General features: G+C 35.3%; 1 protein-coding gene across 3 annotated transcripts in view; it reads right to left on the reverse strand.

Moving 5' to 3' along the window:
* The window catches only part of LOC127557716 (cAMP-specific 3',5'-cyclic phosphodiesterase 4D), a 650,198-nt gene that overhangs the window by 180,331 nt on the left and 447,712 nt on the right, over positions 1 to 22,155 (reverse strand). For all 3 annotated transcript variants that reach the window (XM_051991033.1, XM_051991038.1, XM_051991028.1), the window contains exon 5: positions 20,460 to 20,509. In XM_051991033.1, the coding sequence (XP_051846993.1) occupies positions 20,460 to 20,509 (50 nt within the window). The remainder of the gene's footprint in view (positions 1 to 20,459; positions 20,510 to 22,155) is intronic.

The following is a 22,155-nucleotide window of genomic DNA, read 5'->3' on the forward strand; positions in this document are numbered from 1 at the left end:
GTGCCTTGGGGCCCAGTAGTACAGACATGGAATATAAATGGCCTTTAGAAACTCAGCTGGTCTTATTCACAATGGTCAAAGACTGCAAGAATGAGATCCCCATGAGTCCTTCAGCAACAGAGCCTCTGAGACTTGGCACAAGGAAGACATCTCCTCCAAGGTCTCAAAAGAGCCAGGGACTATAAAATGGGTGTTGGAAGTCCCTGTGGGTCTCTTGTCTGTAAGCCCTGAGAAGTGACCTGAACTGGTCTAGTTGCTAAGGATGATAGCCAGTCAAGAGACAGGGTCCCGGAGGAGGGAAACAGTTCTGCTAAAGGGATTTTGTCATCATAACCTAAGTGAAAAATCCAGAAAAGAAGTCTGACACCCCATACACATACATACACACACAATCCTGGACAAAGCAGAAGGAAAACCATTATAATGAGATGCAAAAACGGTTTTTAAAAGCATAGAAATTTGGAATTAACTAGTGTAGGGGTAAACCCAATCCAACAAGTTTTAGGTGCATATTTAAATACAAGAACAGGCCCTAAACACAAAGGGGGCCACAAAGATAGAAAGACAGACAAGGAAATGAAAGACAAGGAGAAGAGAGCAGAGAGGAAGGGAGGGGAGGGGAGGAGAAAAGAGAGGAGGAGAGGAGAAGAAGGGAAGAAAGGGGAAGAAGGGAGAAGGGAGGGAAAGAAGGGAGAGAGGGAGGGGAGGAAAGAAGGAAGGAAGGTAGAGGGTCACAGTCAGTAGGGAAACACTGGGTAAGGCATAAGACCCTTCAGCCCAGAGGGAACCTGCTGAGAATGTCTGGTTTGGCTCCCCATCTCCCCTAAGGGCTCTAGGCCTTCCTGAGAAGTCAGGGGGCGGTGACAACGTATGTTGTGATTGAAGCAGAATGATACCAGGTGGAGGAGTGATACCAGGTGGCAAACTACGTACAATAGCAAGTTGTTTATGTGGTCTCACATGCACAGTGTTGTTTTTGTTACATTATAAAAGAGGAAAGCCCTTGAAATAAATGGACTCCATTTTTCCACCATCCTTGGTAATCCTGCCTCATCACTTCTCCACTAGGAAGGTATATTTTAATCACCCCGGTGTGGTGGCTCTAGAAAGCAGGACACAACAAAAGGAGGGAAGGAAGGGGAAGAAAGGAGGAGGAGGGGGAAGGGGGAGGAAGGAGGAAGAAGGAAGAGGTGGAGGAGGGGAAATGGAGGGAAAGGGGGAGGGAAAGGGGAAAAGGAGAGAGAGGGGAAGGAAAAAGGGAAAAGGAAGGAAGGGGGGAGGGGAAGAGGAAGGGGAAAAAGAAGGAGAAGGGGAGGGGAAAGAGGGATGAGAAAGGGTGGGAGGAGGGGAGGGGGAAGAGAGAGGAAGGAAGGAGAAGGGAAGGGGAAGGGGGGAGGGAAAAGAGAAGGGGGGAGGGAGAGGGGAGAAAAGGAGGGAGAGGGAAGCCTCTAAGTAGTTTACATTCTATAAGGTAGGAAGGCAATAGGCAAGCAGGTAAGAATATATTTGACAATTTGGGAAGGAGGAAAAGAGAGTACTATGGAGATCAGGCACCATATCCTGAGGAAGATAGGCCATGTGAGCTGAGGCTAAATGGCAATAACCATTGAGATATTTTCAACATAGTACAATAATTGTATAGTATAATACAATAATGAGCCTGGGTCATCTTCACAGTTATTGTATGTTAAATATTATCAGATTAAGAAAATAGGGAAGGGAAATACATGTCTAGAACATCTTCTTTGAGGATGAGTAAAAATAGGCTAAGAGCTTCAGGAAGTAAGCAGTACACTGCAATGGAAAGAAAACTGAATTTGGAATAAAAAGACCTTGTTCTAAAACCTGCATCTGTAATAATGAAAAAGTCCTTTATGCTCTATCAACTAATTTCCTCATCTACAAAATGAAGGAGCAGGTAAGAGTACCCCAGAGATTGCCTCCTGCTCCAAGGCTAGGATCCCGTCTTCATTATCTGGAGAATCCACTTAGTAAAAGATCTCATTTCTGAACAATGCTAATCAAAGGTGGATTTTAGTATTGTCATTTTGTAGATAACATCCATTAAGACAGATTAATATCTGAGGGTCACAAAGTAAACCAATAATGAATGTAGGGTTAGAACTCGGATCTTTATCTAATTTTTTTTCCTCTGATATATCCTAGGATTATGTGGTTTCATCCATACCCAGCTTCATCTGAAATCCATTCATTCAACTAACACAATTGTCAGTCTTCGCAATTCTTCCTTAATAAATCTGTTACAGCTGTCTTTTCCTTAACCTTTTATTTTAAAATTTTTATTTAATTTCTATTATAGAATTACAGGATTTGAAAAAAAGCATTTCTATAACATAGTATAATAAAAAAATAACTGAACAAGAAACTGCAATTCTATTATGTTCAACATCATTTCTTTTAAATATATAATAAAATTATCATGGAAATTTCTTTTTTTCCCTTTTTTCCTTTCTCTCTCACACTTAGAGGTGGCTACCATTAGACATAAATATGTGTATATGTGGAAAATCATTCTATATGTACTTCTATTTACTTTTTCAATTCTCAGTGTCCTAGCTTGGTACCTTAAAATTTCATACTAAGACTGTAAGTGTTTTATTTAGTCTCCCTTTATCCAAAATTTTTTTATCTCTTGTTCATTCTTTATAAGGTTAATCTTCTTAAAACATTTTACATGCAGTTATCCTTTCCCTTTACCCCCTCTCAAATTTTCAGAGGTTCCCTAATGTATATGGTTAATAATCCAAATTTGTTGGCTTAGTTTGCAGGGCTCTCTATAGTCTTATTGTGGCTTACTCTTCCAGATTTATACTTTGCTATGATATAAAAATTCCATTCAACAATTATATTATTTCTGAATTATGTTCAAGTTACTAGATTTTAAAAGACAAGAAACAAATAATTCCAGACCTCAAAGAGTTCATATTCTATTGGTAGGAATAACAAAGGAAACTGACAAGTTCCTCATATTTTTGCATTAAGGTGCACCTTTAGTACTGTGGTAGGGTTGGTTTCATTATATCTCCATGGCTTTTCTGAATCCCATGAGTTATCACCAACTAATTCCATCCTTAGTGTCTATGTGAAGACAGACTGGATTATATTACATACAAATGCATATTAAGCATGTATGTATAGTTACCCTTTGATTAATAACCGTGTTTTTGTAATTGCATAGCAGCTTTTGTCCAGAAGTTTTAAAATACTTGGAAAATGAGCTGAGAGACTAAAACAACAAATATGGTGGTGATCTTGTCAAAGGCCTGTTGTAAATAGTACACACACACACACTCACTCACTCTCTCTCTCTCTCTCTCTCTCTCTCTCTCTCTCTTTTTTTCTTTCTCTCTCTCTCTCTCTCTCTCTCACACACACACACACACACACACACACACACACAAACACACTCACACTCACACACAGACTCACACACACACTTTTGCAAAGCTCAACCATTCTAGGAGCTCATCTTTCAGTAATTCATATTTTCAAAATTGTGAAGCAAAGTTCCAATCTTTCACTTGGGTGAATTTCAAGGTTCCTACCTTTCCAGTCTGGGCTCTGTTTGTATCTGGAGATTCATGGACCAGTAGTGATTCTGAGAAGTCATTATGTTGATTTCATTGAACCTCACTTTTTAATGACTAACTTAAAGGAAATTCACAGACAAATCAGGCCAAAAAAAAAAAAAAAAAAAGGCTGCTTTTCATCCGAATCTTTTGCATCCTCCAGAAAATATTCTTGCTCAAACTTATAGCTTTGAAATGTTTCTCCAAAAAAGGCCACAAACCAAATCTCTTTCCTGTTTACCTCTTCAGCCTTTTCTCACTCTCTTTCCTTAGAAACCCCGATATAACCCCAGATAGCTTAGACTTAGAGATATATATATAAGGGGCCTTCCCAATTTTTCTATGTGCTTACACATTTTCATCTCATGTGAAATAAATGACTCAAATGTGCATGAGAATGTCCAGCAGACTATACTTGGCATAGGTGTTATATTGAGTTTTAACTGTCCCCATACTCTTTACCCCTAGTTTGTTTGATATTGCTTTTTAATCAGTTGCTGATTTTTTGTGATTATTCATTTTAATTTGCTTTTTAAAAATGTATATAAATGAAATCTGGATAAAATGAACAGCTTTCTCACATTGTTTCAAAATCAAGCATGTTTCTGAGGAATGTGATTTGCCTCAGATGGAAAGCAAAGCTTTCCAAAAGGAGGAAGTTTTAATTGCTTGCACATGAAAATATAGTGACTAAGTTTGTATGCACAATTAGGGATTTAAAGATTCCAAAAAGAGCTGGCCATATAAACAGGCAGCCATTTCTTCAGGCCTGTTCGATAGCTATTATATAGAGACAACAAATCATAAACTGGAGATAGGAAACCATTTTAGGCAAATGAAATGAAACTGGCATTGCTTCCCTGGGCTTTCTCTAGCTTAGCTTTCAATTTAAGAGAAGATAGTTTCTTTACTTCTCATGTTGTGGATGCTATGATATACATGAGGTCAGATGATGCTCAACTGCTCCTTTTCCTAGAGAAACATAAGTAAACCTTTTAAAACAAATAATACCAATGGTGATAGGTTTCAATCGCTACTGGATTACCAAGTCCTAAAGGCAGCACACAAATATGTGTTCTTTCCATATGGATAACAGCCCTACCCAAAGACTCACCTTCTTGCCATAGCCATGAGAATGTTCAGCAGTCAATGGCTAAGATCTGCCCATTAATCTTTCCAATGAGAATATAGTGAAATGATCACTAGTTTGGGAGTCAGAAGATCCAGGTTCAAATTCCAATTTTCTTGCTTATTTATCTAGTCTTAGCCAAGCTGGAGAGTTTCCCTTCTCAGTTTCTTCATGAATAAAATGAGGAGATTGGACTAATGACCTCTTAAGATTCTTCCCAGGATGAAAATCCTAGGAACGTCTTCCATGGCCATGGTACACCTTGTCTCATTCCCTCACAGTTACTTCTGCCGGTGGTATTTCATGGAAAGATGCCTTTTTTCCTCTCCAGAATCTGCTGCCCCTATTCTTCCTTCCTTTTCCCCATCTCACTGTCTTGATTAGAAGAGTGAGGGGTGGAGGGGAGGAAGGAGAGAGGAAAGGAGGAGGGCCTAAAGAATTCAATTCTCACTGGAGAGCTGAATGAAGGAGCTATATCTCTGATATTCAAACTGAAACTCAGACTGAGCTTTCTCTTAGACACAATGTTAAACATTGTAGCTAAGTTCTATAGTATGAGTTCAGTTGTATTGGTTAAAAGGGTTTTTGTAGACTAGCTCTGGACCCTAAAAACCCTGTTCTGAATATTAAACAAGTATTCAGACTTTGGCAACAAAACCTATTTTCATATATGTGTGTGTGTGTGTATGTGTGTGTGTGTGTGTGTGTGTGTGTACACACACACACACACACACACACACACACACATAATTTCTTATTCCTTTAACCCCATCTCTAATTTCTACAGGAAAACTAATTATCAACGATTTATGATTTATTTGTGATACTTGGGTCAGTTTATACAATTAAACTATCACAGGGCAAAAAGCAACTTATTCGTCACTTCTTCTTTCTAAAAACAAACTATAAGGCAGAACAAAAGAAGGCCAACCTGGAGGTCATGGGACTAGAATGAAATTCTGTATCTGCCCTTTACTATCCATTTGTTATTAGACAAGTTAACTTCTCTATATTTCAGTCTCTTCATCTTTAAGATGAGGGGAGTAAACTATAAGTCCCTTGCAGTTCCTTTAAGCTCTAGATGGCAGCTCTGAAGAAGCCAGATGGCACAGTAATAGAGCATTGGATCTGGCATCAAGAAAACCTGAGTTCAGATTCAACTTCAGATGCTAGCTGTGTGATCCTGGGCAAATCACTTACTTTTTGTTTACCTCGGTTTTCTTACCTGTAATATGGGACTAAGAATAGCACCTATCTTCCAGGGTTAATGGAAGGATAAAATGAGATAATATTTGTAAAGCATTTTGAAAATTTGAAGCATTATAAAAATGGGAGTTATTATTATTGTTATTATTGGAAACTGGGGCTTGGAGAACCATGATAATACAGCTTGGAAGTATATAAGAAAAGTGCAAAATGCAATGACAGCTTGTATATCTGGGGGATTTGATTTGGGGGAACAATACCCCTTGATTTAGCTATGTGATATTTCTGCTACTCTAAGGAAGTAGGTTCTCTCTCTGGTTCCACAGGCAAGACATATCTGAGAAGTTACCCAATTCTCTAAATCAAATTCCTTACTTGATGCCTAATTTCTATAAAATTCTCTCCTAACACTGAATAAAGGGAGGGCAATGTGGAATGGGGAAATGAATGCTGGGTTTGGATACAAACAACCTATATTTAAATACTACTTTTGCTACTGGCTCCCTATATGCTTAGGAGTCAAATCATACAATCCTTCTAAGCCTCAAATTTCCTCTTCTTTAGAATAAGGGGAAAGGAAAGGAGAAAGTTATTGGATTTGGTAATCTCTAAACTTCTTTCAACCTTAAATCTATAAATACAATTTTTTAAAAATGTTCTCACTACTTGATGTCTTCCACCTTTATTCCCAAGTTTACTGTAGACAGTATGGGAAGAAAAAGGAACATTGGAATCAAAGTTAATATACCTGGAATCTAATCTTATTTCCATAACATATCACCTGTATGACCTTTAACTTACTTAACACCTTTCTTTTCTCATATGTTCCCCCCCCACCCCCACCGGAGGCAAGCAGGGATGAGAGAGAGGGAGCAGAATATAATTTACTTTGACTTTTTCACAGGGTAATTGACCAAATTAGCATCTCTTTCATTTTCTCTCTTTTTTTTTTCTCTCTTGCTCTTTCTCTCTTTTTGTCTGTCTCTTTCTATATAACAGACACAAATATATATATGCAAATGCTTTATTTGCATATATACACACAAGAATGTATATATAAGTATACATATATATATATATATATATATATACACCTGTGCACTTTCCAATTTTAATATACTATATGAGTATTAGCTATTTTTTATAAGGCCTCATATTTAAAGCAGGAAAGTATGACATCCTTAAGCCAATCTTCTCATTTTACATACAATAAAATGACCTCAAAATGACTGTGAAAGAAGTAATGAAAGTATTATATTTCTATTATGCAGATAAGGCAACTGAGATTCAGAGTTCTATATTGTAACCTACCTAAGGACACAATGATGCTAAATGGCTGAATTTGAAACCAGACCTTATGATTCTAAACCTCCTGTTTTTTCCCTCATACCTTAAGAACCATCAGAATTCCCAAGAAGAATTCCCAAACAAGGGTAGTGTCTCATTTCAGAGGAAGGAGAATTCTGGCTCTTTCTATATAAACATCACAAAATTAATCAGAAAGTCTAATTAAAGCAAATATTTTATTGCTGAGTCCCAACATTTCTAGCTGAGTTATATAGACATCCCTGTTTACATTCTAAGAAGAAAGATATCCATGTGGTATTGCATCAAAAATAATAGCAATAGACAACAGAATTAAAAACCTTAAAGTTTGAACAATAAAACTATTCACAGTGTGCATGTCAAGGGTGGTTACATTTGGGGGTTGGTGAAGCAAGAAAGTAGCCTTGGAAGTTTCATGCCCAGACAGGGCGAGACCAAAAGAAACAATCATAAACACATGTAAGATGCTGAGGTACATACTCCATGAGAAGAAAGACAAGGCCTCAACTTGAAATGGAGGTGATCCTTGGTCTGCAGAGGCTAGGACTGGAGAGCATAAATTCTGGCACATCTTCAGGAAAAAACTGTAAAGTTCAAGACGATATAGACCCCCTCTTCTCCTTAACACACATCTTTCTGGTGTCTTTATACCTCCAATGTCTAGCATAGTGTCAGGCTCAAAAAGCACTAAAAGAATCCTTGGTAAATTAAATGAATTTGAATCCTATATATCAAGATGGGATGGTTCTGCATCTAGCAAGGGCAACCTTCATGTGTCAGTCAGTTTGAGGGCAACCTAGCTAAGAACAGTGGCTTATCAATACAGCCTTATTTACTGAGTAATTGTATGGAAGGTTTGTTATCTGCTTTCATAGAGGAAGTCTAGATAGAGTGAAAAGTATGCTGAAATTGGGGACAGAGGTGCTGGGGTCAAATTATAGCTGTGTGATTTTGGGGCAAGTCATAATCTCTCTGTGCCTCAGTTTCTTTATCTGTAAAGGGAGGTAGACTAGTAAGGTTCATGACTCTATATTTATGATCCTTTGAACATCTGTAAAATGAACGATTCCTGCCTGTGTTGCTTCCAATATCTATGTGACCCTGAGAAAGTAATTTCAGCTTGCTGTGTCTCAGTAAAATCTGTAAAATGAGGAGGTTTGATTATGAGGTACTTTCTAACTCAAGGTCTGCAGTCCCCTGATCCTTTAAGGGTTGAAATAAGTGTAAAGTACAAAACTGTTCACCAACTCCCAAGCTTTAAAAGACAAAATAAATAAGTAAATAAATAAATAACAATCTTCACTTGGGCTAATCAAGTCAACTAGTGAACTGATCTCAGGATTATCATTTCCAGCAACTCAAGTGACCCTAGAAATTGAGCAAGAAGTCTTGCTTTGGTCAGTTCTCCAAAAATGTTGCAACCTCTGGAGTACTCAGTATTTGAAGAGGATGGCTTATTCCAATATTATCTCCCACAATGGTTATAGTTGGTAGGTGGGGGGACAGCTGCAGTTATGCTGACATATATATGTCAGGAGAGAAGATTTCAAAATCAGAGAATCCTGTATTTGGAAGAGACCTTGAGATGTCATGTAATCTCTGAAGGGTTTGAGATTTGTATTCCTTTCCTCTCTCCACCTCTTTCTTTACCACCACCCCCTCATTCCTTTCCCCCACCCAACCCAAAGCACACAGAGAATCACTAAATACTAGAGCAAAAATAGCTAAACCAGATGCCATCCAGTTCAAACCCATTTTCCGAAACATGAATTCCTTTGATAATAGCACAAAGTCTTTACTTGAAGCCACCTGTCCATAACTTCCACTCACTTGTCTTAGTTTTACCCTTTGAGGCCAAATCTAATCCCTCTTCTATATAGCTTTTCAAATATTTGGGAAACAATCATGCTTCTCTTCAGTTTTCCCTTCTTCAAGCTAAATATGTCTTGCTCTTTGAATTGATTGTTTTATATGGCCTGGCAGATGTAGGGTTCTCTCCAGAGAAGAGGAGAAAGGTAAACTACAAGCAAATGACTTCAGAGACAAAAGTTTATCATTTTAGAAGGAGGAAAGAAAAGAAAGAAGGAAGAAAAAAGAAGAAAGAAAGGAAAGGAAGAAGGGAGGGGAGAAAGAGGGAAAATTAAAAGAAAAAAGTAAAAGAGGCAGAAAGGGAGAGGAAGAGAGGGGAGGAAAAAGAGAAAGAGAGGGACAGAAGAAGGGAGAGAAGGAAGAAAGAAGACAAAAGAAAAGGAGAAAGGAAAAAAGAAGGAAGGAAGGAAGGAAAACAAACAAACAAAAAAGCTTAATATAGCCAATTGGCTGTTTCCAGCATTTCTAAGGTAGTGAAAGAAGAGAATGAGACTCACTCTTTCTTTATACAATTAAAACTTTTAATGCAAACATCAGTCATTGGAAGGACAATGAAAACATCAGGAAAAAAAATTGGACAAAGAATCATTTGAATTGTTTTGCCCTACTACAGTCAAGGAAGGAAGGAAGGAAGGAAGGGAGGAAGGGAGGAAGGAAGGAAGGAAGGAAGGAAAGAAGGAAGGAAGGAAAGCAAAAAAAATTTAATATAGCCAATTGGCTATTTCCAGTATTTCTAAGATAGTGAAAAAAGAGAGTGAGCTTCCCTATTTCTTTATACAGTTAAATTTTTAATGCAAACATCAATCATTGTGAGAATACTGAAAACATCAGGAAAAAAAGACAAAAAAAAAAACTTGGACAAAGAACCATATGAATTGTTTTGCCCCACCACAGTCATTGTGTTTCTCAGCATGTTGTATGTGCAGAATACTTTGTAAGAAATAAAAAAGGGTGGGAAATTTTGTGGATAAAAGAGAGATTAAAGAATGCAGTTTTTTTTTTTTAAGCACTCCGTACTACGTCAGAGAAGACAAAAAGTACACAGTAACTAAACATCAAATTTCCCAAACTGCCCCCTCCACAGAGAGCAGGCAATGATACTTAATTTTCTTTCTTTGTGTCTAGGAGGAGAGGATAAGCTCCTCCAATTAGAACCAGACACATGTTTTGAATGACGATGGTGATGACGGAGATGATGACGGGAATAACAATGATAATATTATCATCTTGTATATATTTTTAATAATCTCAAAAATTTTGTACATATTATTTCAGTTATCCCAACTGCCTCATTTTGTTAAGTAGAGGTTAGAAGTCACCATGTACATTGTACAGGAAGTCTTGGTGCCTTCTCAGCTTGCACAATAAGCCAGTGGTTACAATGAATGCACTGAAGGACTTTAGGCCTACCAAGGCCATGTTCTAACTTTGTGTCATCCAGAAGGTATAGCAAAAGTATCAACTGGGGCAAAGCCCAGGCCCCTAAGCTAAGTAGTGTCTGTGGTTAGTCAATCAGTAAATAGGAAGCTGATTAAAAAAATGAAATTATAAACTGTTCAGTCACAAGCTCAAGAATGCACAGATAAAACCTTATTCTTCTTATCATCTCCATGCAGATGATTCCCAGATCTCAACATCTAGCCCTGATCTTTTTTCTGAGCTCTATTCCTATATTACCAGTAGTCTTCTGACATCTCCACCTAGGTGTCCTGCAGACATCTCAAACAACATATTAGAACACTGCCTTCTTTGTGTCTTCACTATCCCCCAACAGACCCTTCCTCCAAACTTTTCTGTTTTAATTGAGTATTATTATACTTCTAGATACCAAGAGTACATCTCTGGAGTAATCATTAACTCTGATCTTTGACTCATCATCTATGTATAATCAATTGTCAAATTTTGTCCATTCTACCTGAAATAATAGCAATTGAATCTGTCCCTACTCATCTGGGCACAACGCTACTTTAGGACCCCATCATCTCTGCCTGCACCATTGTAGCACTTTCCTTTTGGTCCCCCAGCTTCAGACTTTCACCTCCCTAATCCATCCTACACATAATAGATCACTCCCTGATACTTCCTTGTTAAAGAATCCTCGATGACTCCCTTGGAATAGCTAAGTTAAAATAAAACTCTTCAACTTTGCATTTAAATCTCTTTACAATTTGATTCCAGACTACTTTCCACACTGATTTCATTTTATTTCCCTATATATTATCTACATTCTAGTCAAACATTCTTCTTTTTGTTTCCTGAACTCATTGACATTCTGTTTTTTTACCTCCATGCCTTTAAGGGGAAAGCTGTTTCCCACTCCTTTCCTCCTATATCTCTGTCTCTCAAATCTTTGTTTTACTTCATGGTTCAAATCAAATGGTTCAAATGTTTTATTTCATGGTTACAGATGCCATTTCTATCCAAAGCCTTTGCTAATGACCATAGTAATCAGTGTTGTCTTCCCCTTATAAACATTTTGTAGTTTCTCATCTATGTACATATTACAGTCTACTAGTAGAATGTAATTTCCATGAGGACAGGGCCCACTTTTGGTTTTATATCCCTAGAAAGTAGTATAGAAACTTGAAGACAACATAAGTTTCTTTAGTGTTAGTTGAACTGATTGGATAGCTATTCCCATAAACCAAAATTTCAAAACACAGACATGAAAACATAATCACAATCATCAGAAGTTTGTAAAGTTCTTCACATGTGCACTATGACATAAGACCTCCTAGTGTAGTGCTAAATCTCAAAGGCAAAAAAGCTAAGTTAGAGTAAATAATAGTTCACAACCTAATCATCCATATTTATATAAACGTTTACAATTTATCTGACATATATCTCATTTGATTCTTACCTTATGAAATGAATAAAAGAAAATATATATCTCCATTTTACAGAAAAAGACTTGGAAGGAAGAATTGAATGCTGATATTCACTTAGCTTTCTAATAACTGCTGGATGTGGGGCTAAGACCCAAATCTTCTGAGTACAGAATTGCCTTTCTTTCTATTACAATCTACCTCACTAGTAGTTTTTAAGATGAGATAAAACAACATGGCACAATAGATCCCAGAGGATTCCTATTTTATTTGATACTGAACTAAATGACATAGGAATGTGGTTTTATTTTATGTTTACTCAATAGTTCCATAAAGTTGCTGCTCCTGTTTTTCTTCTCAATAAGTGTCAATGACTTTGGTTTACTAACTGTCTTCTGTCAATGAGCATGCATTTATACCATGGTCTCCCCAACCACAGTCCCCAGTCACAGAGATTTGCTCAAGGGAGAGCAGTAATGTTTCATGAAGAAACTTATCAAAGAACTAAAGTGCAGAAAGCTTCCATCTTCCATTCCAAAAAGAATCACCTGCCCCAAATAACTAACCAACAATATCTTTTCATATTTAACATGGTATTTCATGCCTTAAAATGTACTTTGTTATAGAAATGCTTGTCTTATTCCATAAATTTTTTTAAAAAAACACTATTTTCCTCACAACAATCCTATCAGGCAGGAAATATAAGTGTTATCATTCCCATTTTATAGTTCAGCAAACTATGACTCAGGATAATGGGAGTTGTACGTAGCTAGCATAAGCTAGTAAATACCAGAGCCTAGTTTAGAATTCAAATCCAGGTGCTTTATCCATACTGTCTCTCGTAACAAAACTCTGTTAGAGCTCAGTCCCAATTAGTGTAAATAATTAATATCATGAAGTGTTCATATTATTTGAATTCATACTGCATATTTCCATTACACTGGAATTAATTACCATATTTTACATAATTATAACTCTGAATAATCCAAATTCAAATATAAGTGACCACTTCATGATAATCTCAAATCAGTTATCAAACATAAAGCTCAGAGGAATTTGCACCTGAAAGAATCTTAGATTTGATTCTTTTGGCATTAGATTAAGGAAATTCTTTGACAAGTTAATTAAAAAATGCTTTACTCTGAATTAATTAATTCATTTTCTATATATATTCAAGGGTTGCTCAATAAGTGTTGAATGTTAGGAGTTCTACTAACACTTCTCTTTTAAAGTGATATACAATATTCTACTTTGATTATATCTATGACTTTTTTTTCTTTCTTGAAAATCTGCTGCCCTTTTTATTATTATATGAAAGCTTTGCTGCTCTTCTTCCCAACCCTCACCAAATGTTTAAATAGTTGAGACATAAAATAGGGGGAAAAAAAGATTTTCCTAAAACTCTTATGGGCATTTGCTTCCTGGTCAAGAAGTCACTAAATTTTTTGTTTTGTATTTTCTAATTAATGTAACTTTATTTCCCCAAAATATCATCAGAGTTTTTCAAGAAAAAAGTAGAAAAATTTTATTGGTAAATTAAATGGAGTTGCTTCTGCAAAATATTAGAAATATAACTAATAAATAGTGTATTCTGTGGAAGTATTTATGCATTTTAGCAAATCACATGATTTGTGAGTGCAATTTCAAAAACAAAAAGATTCTTCCTTTTGCATTTATTCTAAAAGTTAGCTCCTTCCGCTTAAAAACCATAGAATATATTTCCTGTCCCCACAAATCAAGATATGACAATAATCATAGATGAAAATTGCAAGGGAACCTAAAAGCCATCTGGCCCAACTTCCTCATTTTATAGATGAAGTAACTTCAGTCTGAGCTCATGAAGTAACTTGATGAGGTTATACAAGTAGTAAGAGTCAGAGGTTGGATTTGAACTGAAGTCCTCTAATTTTAGAAATCAGGTCTCTAATTCTGAGGTACCTCTTCACACCTCTCAGGCTGGCTAACATAACATATCTTTGGAGAAAGGAGGAATTTATGACCAAAAAACTAGAGAACATTATGAAAGACAAAATGGACAAATTGGATTACAATTAAAAAGAGTTTGTACAAATAAAACTAACAGAAACAAGATTAAAAGGGAAGTACAAAGCTGTAGAAAAAAATCTTTACAGCCAGTATTTCTGATAAAGATTTCATTTGTAAAATGTATAAAGAATTGTGCCAAATTTATAAGAATACAAGTCATTCCCCAATTGATAATAGTCAAATTTTTTTCAGATAACAAAATTGAATCCATCTATAGTTATATGAAAAGTTGCTCTAAACCACTATTGATTAGAAATGCAAATTAAAACAAGTCTGAAGTACCACCTCACACCTCTCAGATTGGGTATTTTGACAGAAAAAGATCATGATAAGTGTTGGAGGGTATGTGGGAAAACTGGGACACTAATATATTATTGGTGGAGTTGTGAACTGATTCAAACCATTCTGGAAAGTAATTTGGAACTGTGCCCAAAGGGTTATCAAACTGTGGGTACTCTTTGATCCAGAAGTATCTCTACTGAGTCTGTATCCCAAAGAGATCATAAAAAAGGGAAAAGGACTCACATGTGCAAAAATGTTTGTAGCAGCCCTTTTTATAGTAGCAAAGAACTGGAAACTTAATAAATGCCCATAATGGCTGGAAAATCATTGTTCTATAAACAATGATCAGCAGGATGATTTCAGAAAACCCTGAAAAGACTTACATGAACTGATGTTAAGTGAAGTGAGTAGAACCAAGAGAAGCAACAAGCAACAAGATTATGTGATAATCAACTGTGATGGACTTGATTCTTTTCAAAAATGAAGTGGTTCAGGTCAATTTCAATAGACTTGTGATGGAGAGAATCATCTGCATCCAGAAAGAGAGATCAAAGAGTACCCACAGTTTGATAACCCTTTGGGCACAGTTCCAAATTACTTTCCAGAATGGTTTGAATCAGTTCACAACTCCACCAATAATATATTAGTGTCCCAGTTTTCCCACATACCCTCCAACACTTATCATGATCTTTTCCTGTCAAAATATCCAATCTGAGAGGTGTGAGGTGGTACTTCAGACTTGTTTTAATTTGCATTTCTAATCAATAGTGGTTTAGAGCAATTTTTCATATAACTATAGATGGATTCAATTTTGTTATCTGAAAAAAAATTTGACTATTATCAATTGGGGAATGACTTGTATTCTTATAAATTTGGCACAATTCTTTATACATTTTACAAATGAAATCTTTATCAGAAATACTGGCTGTAAAGATTTTTTCTACAGCTTTGTGCTTCCCTTTTAATCTTGTTTCTGTTGGTTTTATTTGTACAAACTCTTTTTTATTGTAATCCAATTTTAATTGGGGACTTAGTGTGGAGCACAACATAGTATTTTCATCTTTTTTGTTGTGGTGGTTTGCTTGCTTGTTTTTCTCTCTCATTTTTTCCTTTTTTATTCTGATTTTTCTTGTGCAGAATGATAAATGTGGAAATATGTTTAGAAGAACTGCATATATTTAATCTATATTTGCATTACTTGCTGTCTAGGGGAGGGGTGGAGATGGGGAGGGAGAGAGAAAAATATGTAACACTAAGTTTTGCAAGAGTGAATGCTGAAAACTAACTTTGCATATATTTTGAAAAAAAAAACTATTATAAAAAAAGAAATCAGGTCTCTTTCCAAACTGCTTCCTTAATTGTAATTACAACAAAAACAATTAAACCCCAGCACATCCTATATTCATCAGTTTTTTGTGACAGGAATTTAACCCAAAAAGTAAGCCTAAATATACATTGTTTCCTTCCAATTGAATGCTGGCAGCTTCAGGGCAAGAATTGTTCTGCTTTTTCTGAAGTAATCCCTCAGACCTAGCAGAGTATTTGACAAACAGCAGTAGAAACTTAATAAATTCTTGTTGGATTGAATGGTTGCTGGTATTTGGTGCCACTTGGAATGAGGCTTTCACAGCGCTAGTTTGTCTCTGTGTCCTTTTAGCTCTAAGTCCTTCAAATATAGCATCATGATAGCTCATGTATTCTCTTTTTACAAAATTTCCTGAGAATCTCTCTTACATATTTACCATTGAATTCATTATTATCCTATCTTTTCATCTCTGATCTCATTTTACTATCATATATTCAGATAGTGTGATGCAGTGGAACAAGTACCAGAATTGGGTTCCTGGTTCTGACATTAGCTATATTATCAAAACAAGTCACGTAATCTCTGTGAGTCTCAGATTCCTCATCTGTTAAATAGGGATAAGTGATACTTGCACTACTTACTTCCTTAAGCTGTTCTGGGGAAGTGCTATGAAAACATGAGGTTTTGAGTATTTTTTTTAATCACACCAAGATTATCCTTGAGGGAGGGATGAGAAAGAGGGATACATAATAATATAATAATAGCTTTATACTTCAAATCTCCGTGGTTTCATTGGTATGAATACTTCCTCTACTGATACAGATTTACAAGCCATTCATGACTTGAAAGATGGTGTTCCAGAGTAGTTATGGCCAAAGAAGCACCTTACTCTGAATCTGTCAGTCCATCTGTGTGTAACTAGGCTCCTCCCCTAATTAAAGATATAAAGTACATTTCCAGATCCCAAACTCGCATTTTACCAGTTTACTGGAAAATGCTAGTGCTTTTTATCCGCTGGTATAGTTAAGAATCTAGGGTCAGTTGCACTATTTAACTTCAATGAAGAACCTATCTTAATACTATGTTTTATATTGGATACGTTAAATTTGAAAAAAAAAATGATTAAACTACCCTGGTGGAGATGTTTAAAAGGTGTTTTGTAATGTAGTAATTCAAAAAAAGGACTAGGGAGAATAGATAGATTTTGGAGTGACCTTGGAACATATTCTAGCTCCAGATTCAGAGGAGGTGTTTTCAAATCTCTCCTCTGATATAATTGCTACCTGTATGACTCTGAGTAGATAATTTATCTTCAATTTCATCATCTATGAAATGAAGGTATTGGATTAGAGTCTGTGAAGTTCCCTACCTTCTTAGAGCTGGGATGATCCTATGCTCTATATTCACAAAGGAGAATATAAAAAGAGAAAATGCAGGAATTGGATTAAAATTAAGTCAAATACAGCTCTAAATCTACAAACCTTCTATTATGTTTGACATACTTGTTACTGTATATTCTAACTTCCTATACCAGTGAAGAGTGAGAAATCATATATTTATATTCCCTGTGGAAAAAACATATTAAAGGTCAAAAGCTGAGCATTGGGATTGCACATACTGGCTCTTCCCAACTCCAACCTTTCTAATCTCTGCTTTCATCTCCTCTCCCTCTCCCTCTCTCTCTCTCTCTCTCTCTCTCTCTCTCTCTCTCTCTCTCTCTCTCTCTCTCTCTCTCTCTCTCTCTTTCTCTCTCTCTCTCCATACACACACGTATATTGTTTGAATATTTTTTTCTTAGTTCTTCAAGGGTCTAAAGTGAATAACATGTATATAAGGCACTTTTACATAAATTACAAGGCAACAGTGTTTTGTAAGATCTGAGAAACATAACTATAAAGGACTCTGTTCTAATTTGAATCAACATAATGTAGCAGAAAAATTACTATACTATGAATCATTCTGAGACCTATGTTTTCAACTTTTTTCTGTTACTAACTAGCAATGTGATCTTATATAAATCCTTTCATCTCTCAAGGACTTCATTTCCATATCTGCAAAATTAGATGGTTGGATTAAATAGTACCCTCTAGCTCTAAGTCAATGAGTCCACAAATAATATTGCACATTTAGAACCAAGTATTTTCATTAATCCACTGCTCTCAAACAACATAATGATGCACCGATTCATTTCTTTAAAGCAGGTTCTAATAGGTTCCATAATATGATTCCTCTTAATCTATGAAATGTTTTTATTTTTATATTTTATTTATTTATCTTAATATTTAGAAATATTTTAAACAGAGGAAGCCTAGTGCTGGGCAAACAGCCATAGCTTCAGAATTAGTAAACCTGAACTCTCTTCCTGGTTTTGCCACTAACTAGTTATGCTGAAATTCATCCTTTATGGCTTTCAGTGTTCTCATCAATAAAATGAAAGTATGGATTAGATTAAGGGTTCTTAACCTAGGATTCATAAACTTAAATATATATATATACACATACACATATATATATACACACATATATGATAACTTAATCTTAACACAATTGATTTCCTTTGAAAGCCTATTATTTTTATTCTATGTATTTAAAAACATTATTCAGAGATGGTTCCATAGGCTTCATAAACTGGCAACTATTCCCCCATCGAAATTCCCACCTACCCATGCACACAAACCATTATGTTATAAGCCCTTAGACTAAAAACTCTCCAGAGTCTTTCTATTCTAAAATCTGATAATGAAGAAAGGTGTAAATAATAATATATTTGGGACTAGTTTGTTATCTTAAAGGTCATATTAATAATCACATCATAGGATAATGTAGACTGTACAAATAATGATTTTTATTGGTTAAAATCAATCAAAAAAGTAATGCTCAAAAAAATTGGCCTCAAAGAATTAAGGGAACAATTTGAAATCAGGTTGGCATTGTTCCGTGCCATTTAGAACAACCACCAATAGTTATTCTTTGCTGCCCTCTCATGTTTCAAAATGTACTTTAATTTTTTGCTCCTATTCTAGGCCAACACAGGGATAGCTTGCTTTCTACAAAAGTATGTTTGCCATGTGTAATACTTAATAAATAATAATAATAATATTTTAAAACACATAAGGGAAGCTTAATCTTTTAAATACCTCTAATATTTTCTAGCTCCTAACAAAGCTTACTTTCAAATCCTTCATTCACCCTAAGTTATATATGACTGAATACATGTAACAATCACCTCACATTTTACCTCAGAAGAGAATTTAGGGGTATGATATGAGGGGACTCGATCCCTTAAGTCATACAGTGGGAAATATTATTTGTATCCCTCCCCTACCAAATGGAAAGTTAGCTATGGCCAGGATCACAGTAAATTCACAGCAGTGATAGAAGCATCTCCAGAACAACATAATGAATAGGCTTCTTTTACAAGGCTAAGTCCAATGTACCTGAGACCATGAGAGAGAGAGAGAGAGAGAGAGAGAGAGAGAGAGAGAGAGAGAGAGAGAGAGAGAGAGAGAGAGAAACCAGAGGCTACTCTGGAATATTAATCGGTTTTCTTCTTGTCTATCACATATTCCTGCAATGAGCATTCAGTTAGTAGCTAAGTTTCCAGTCTCTCCTTGGTTCCAGTGAAGAAGCCACATGAGTAATTAATTCCTAACAACCAAAGGGCCATGGATTTAGAGCCAGAAACGGTCTTCAAGGTCATCTAATACAATCCTCTCATTCTGAAAATAAGAAAACTGAGACCCCCATATATGAAATAAATTATTCAAAGTCACATAAGAAGTAATAAGCAAGAAAGTTGGGATTTGAAATTAAGCCCTTGAATCACAAATTCAGCATTCTTTTCACTATACCATGTAATCTACACAATTATTCTTTAGCAAATGGGAAGGACTTCTGTATTCTATCTCAATAATGTGTCCTTGATGCCTATAATTACTGTTCCTCCTTAAAAATGACAAAAATAAAAAGCCAAAACAAAACAAGAAGGTTCACTTGGATTCATTTTTTTAAATTTATATTTGCTATAAATATAAATTTCTCCTAAGTACAGTAAAGTATAAATGCTATGATTTGAAACCTATAACATATAGCAAAAAATGATATTATTCCATAAATTTTAATAGCAAAAGAAAATAATAAAAACTTCAAGTTTTATAACTTAACAAGAACTTCAAAATGAAAGAACTAGAAAAGGCTTCTGATCAACCCATACTTGGTCAGAGATATATTTGAATGAAGGCTCTCACATAATATATACTTGGCAGATAATAAAATGCTATTTCATAGTTGTACACTAAAATATCACCAACTTTAAATTTGTTTATAGATTAAATTGCTCTTAACCTCTAAAGATACAAACCCAGAACAATCTAAAAAATTACCTTTTACTACTCAGAAATTCGATATCATTAATATAGCAGGGAAACATCAAAAAGAAGGACATTTGTCTTCTGACACACCAACTTTTTTGCTCATATACTTTCATTAAGCTAAAATTCCTCATAGTTCAATACATATGTATATACAATGACACCAAGACTGGACCTATCATTTTCAAGACTAATTCTGTCTTTCAAAATACATCTGTTGGAAAGTCAGCAGCAATTATATCAATATGAAAGGAAAAATAAAAGTACACATATAAAGAATTTCAGTGAACAAGGATTCCTAAATACCACCTCCCAAGAAAATAATTCAAGCAGTTCAAATAGTAAATAATAATAATAATAAAAATAATAAAGCAAGAAGGAAGCAGCTTTTTGCTTTTAATTTTCAAGAATTGTTGCATAATTCAAGTTTAAAAAAATTTTACACCAGACTTTGGGAGGTCAAATTTCTTTCTACATAATCTATATTATAGCCAAAGAAATCAATCTTACCTGTTATAGTTGCCTTGTTGATGGATGGTTGGTTGCACATGGGTGATCTTCTGGGAGAAAAAAAACAAAATTAAGGATTAAATGTGTGTTAAAAGGCAATGTGTCTTCTCCAAGTTATTTCAATGATGGTATTTTAGTTTAAGAATTGTTTTTAGGTTAGCATATATAAACTGGGATTAGAATATATAGACTCACTTAAATTATATTTCTCTTGTAATCAGTAAAGTCTCTGTTTGATTTCTACACTGCAATTCATGTTAGCATGAGAAAATAGGAAAATATTAGGTCTTATAATGCTTGACATATGGGGTAAATCAAAAGCTACTGTACTTGTCATCTAAAGACTTGTTGGAGGAAAAAATTGTTATCATTGGCTTAGTTCTATAATAAATGTTTATTAAACTGCATTCAATTGAGGCAGCAGAAACATTTCTAGATTTTTTTTTCTGAAGAAAATCTAGAATTTCTATTTATATAAAAAGAGAGCAGGCCGCAGAATGTTTCTACACTACTTTCTGGTAATAAGCAATTTCCTTTTTTCTCTGTAAATTTTCACTACTGCTTTGATATTAATGTGTATTCATTCATTAAGTTATTAAACATCTATTAATGCCTGCTGTATACAGAACACTGTGCTAAATCTAGGAGAGGGATCCATTCCAGGGAAGTTATTAAATATAATTCAAATTGAAAGCACAGCTTGATTAGAGAGACAACGTCTCATAGTGGGCAGCTATTCTTAACCTTTGTTATATCCTAGGCCCTTCTGATAGTCTGATGAAGCCTATTAACCCTTTCTCTGAACAATGTTTTTAGATTCACAAAAGAAAATATATAGGATAAGAAAGAAAATCAATTTTTGTTGTTCAGACTTTTCAGTTATGTCTGACTCTTTGTGATTCCATTTCGAGTTTTCTTGGCAAAGATATTGGAGAGGTTTGTCTTTTATTTCTACATCCATTTTACAGATGAGGAAACTGAGGCAAACAGAGTGCAGTGACTTGCCCAGGTTCATACAATTAGTAATTGTCTAAAGACAGATTTGACCTCAGGAAGCTGAGATTCCCAACCCAGGTGCTGTTCCTGTGCACTATGATGCCACCTAGTGGTCCATTGAAATACTACCAAAATTAAAAGATTTAAGATATTAAAATAAAAGAGTTTAACATTTAAATTTAAAGTTAAACATATTGATTAAAATTTAAAATCTTAAATACTTATCATTTTTTTAAATTTCATGGTTTAAAGGATGCTCATCGGGGAATGGCTGAATTACTAGTGGTATATGAATGTAATCGATTATCATTGTTCTCATAATAAATCATATATATCAGATTTTTTGCTGCCTTGGGAATGGGGAGGAGAGAGAGAGGAAATTGGAACACAAGGTTTTGCAAAAGTGAATACCTCTGCCAATAAAAGAGCTACAATCCCTTAAAACGTGATAAATTTATCACCAGGGACCACTCACCTTGTGATGATACCCTCTGAATTCAGACTAACTATTGAGTGACAAGTGGACATACTCTATTTCTGGGCCCACACTAATATTTATCCAGCTTGGAAAGATCTTTAGAACTTGTGCTCTGCTTCTATAGGCTTTAAGAACTTGGAGTCACCTCTACAGACCACAATGAAGCACTAGATAGGTTAGTGGACATTTTCTACTAGCTACTGGCATTGCTGGCAGCAAGGG

The sequence above is a fragment of the Antechinus flavipes genome, chromosome 1 (genome assembly GCF_016432865.1).
Source record: "Antechinus flavipes isolate AdamAnt ecotype Samford, QLD, Australia chromosome 1, AdamAnt_v2, whole genome shotgun sequence".
Lineage (NCBI taxonomy): Eukaryota > Metazoa > Chordata > Mammalia > Dasyuromorphia > Dasyuridae > Antechinus > Antechinus flavipes.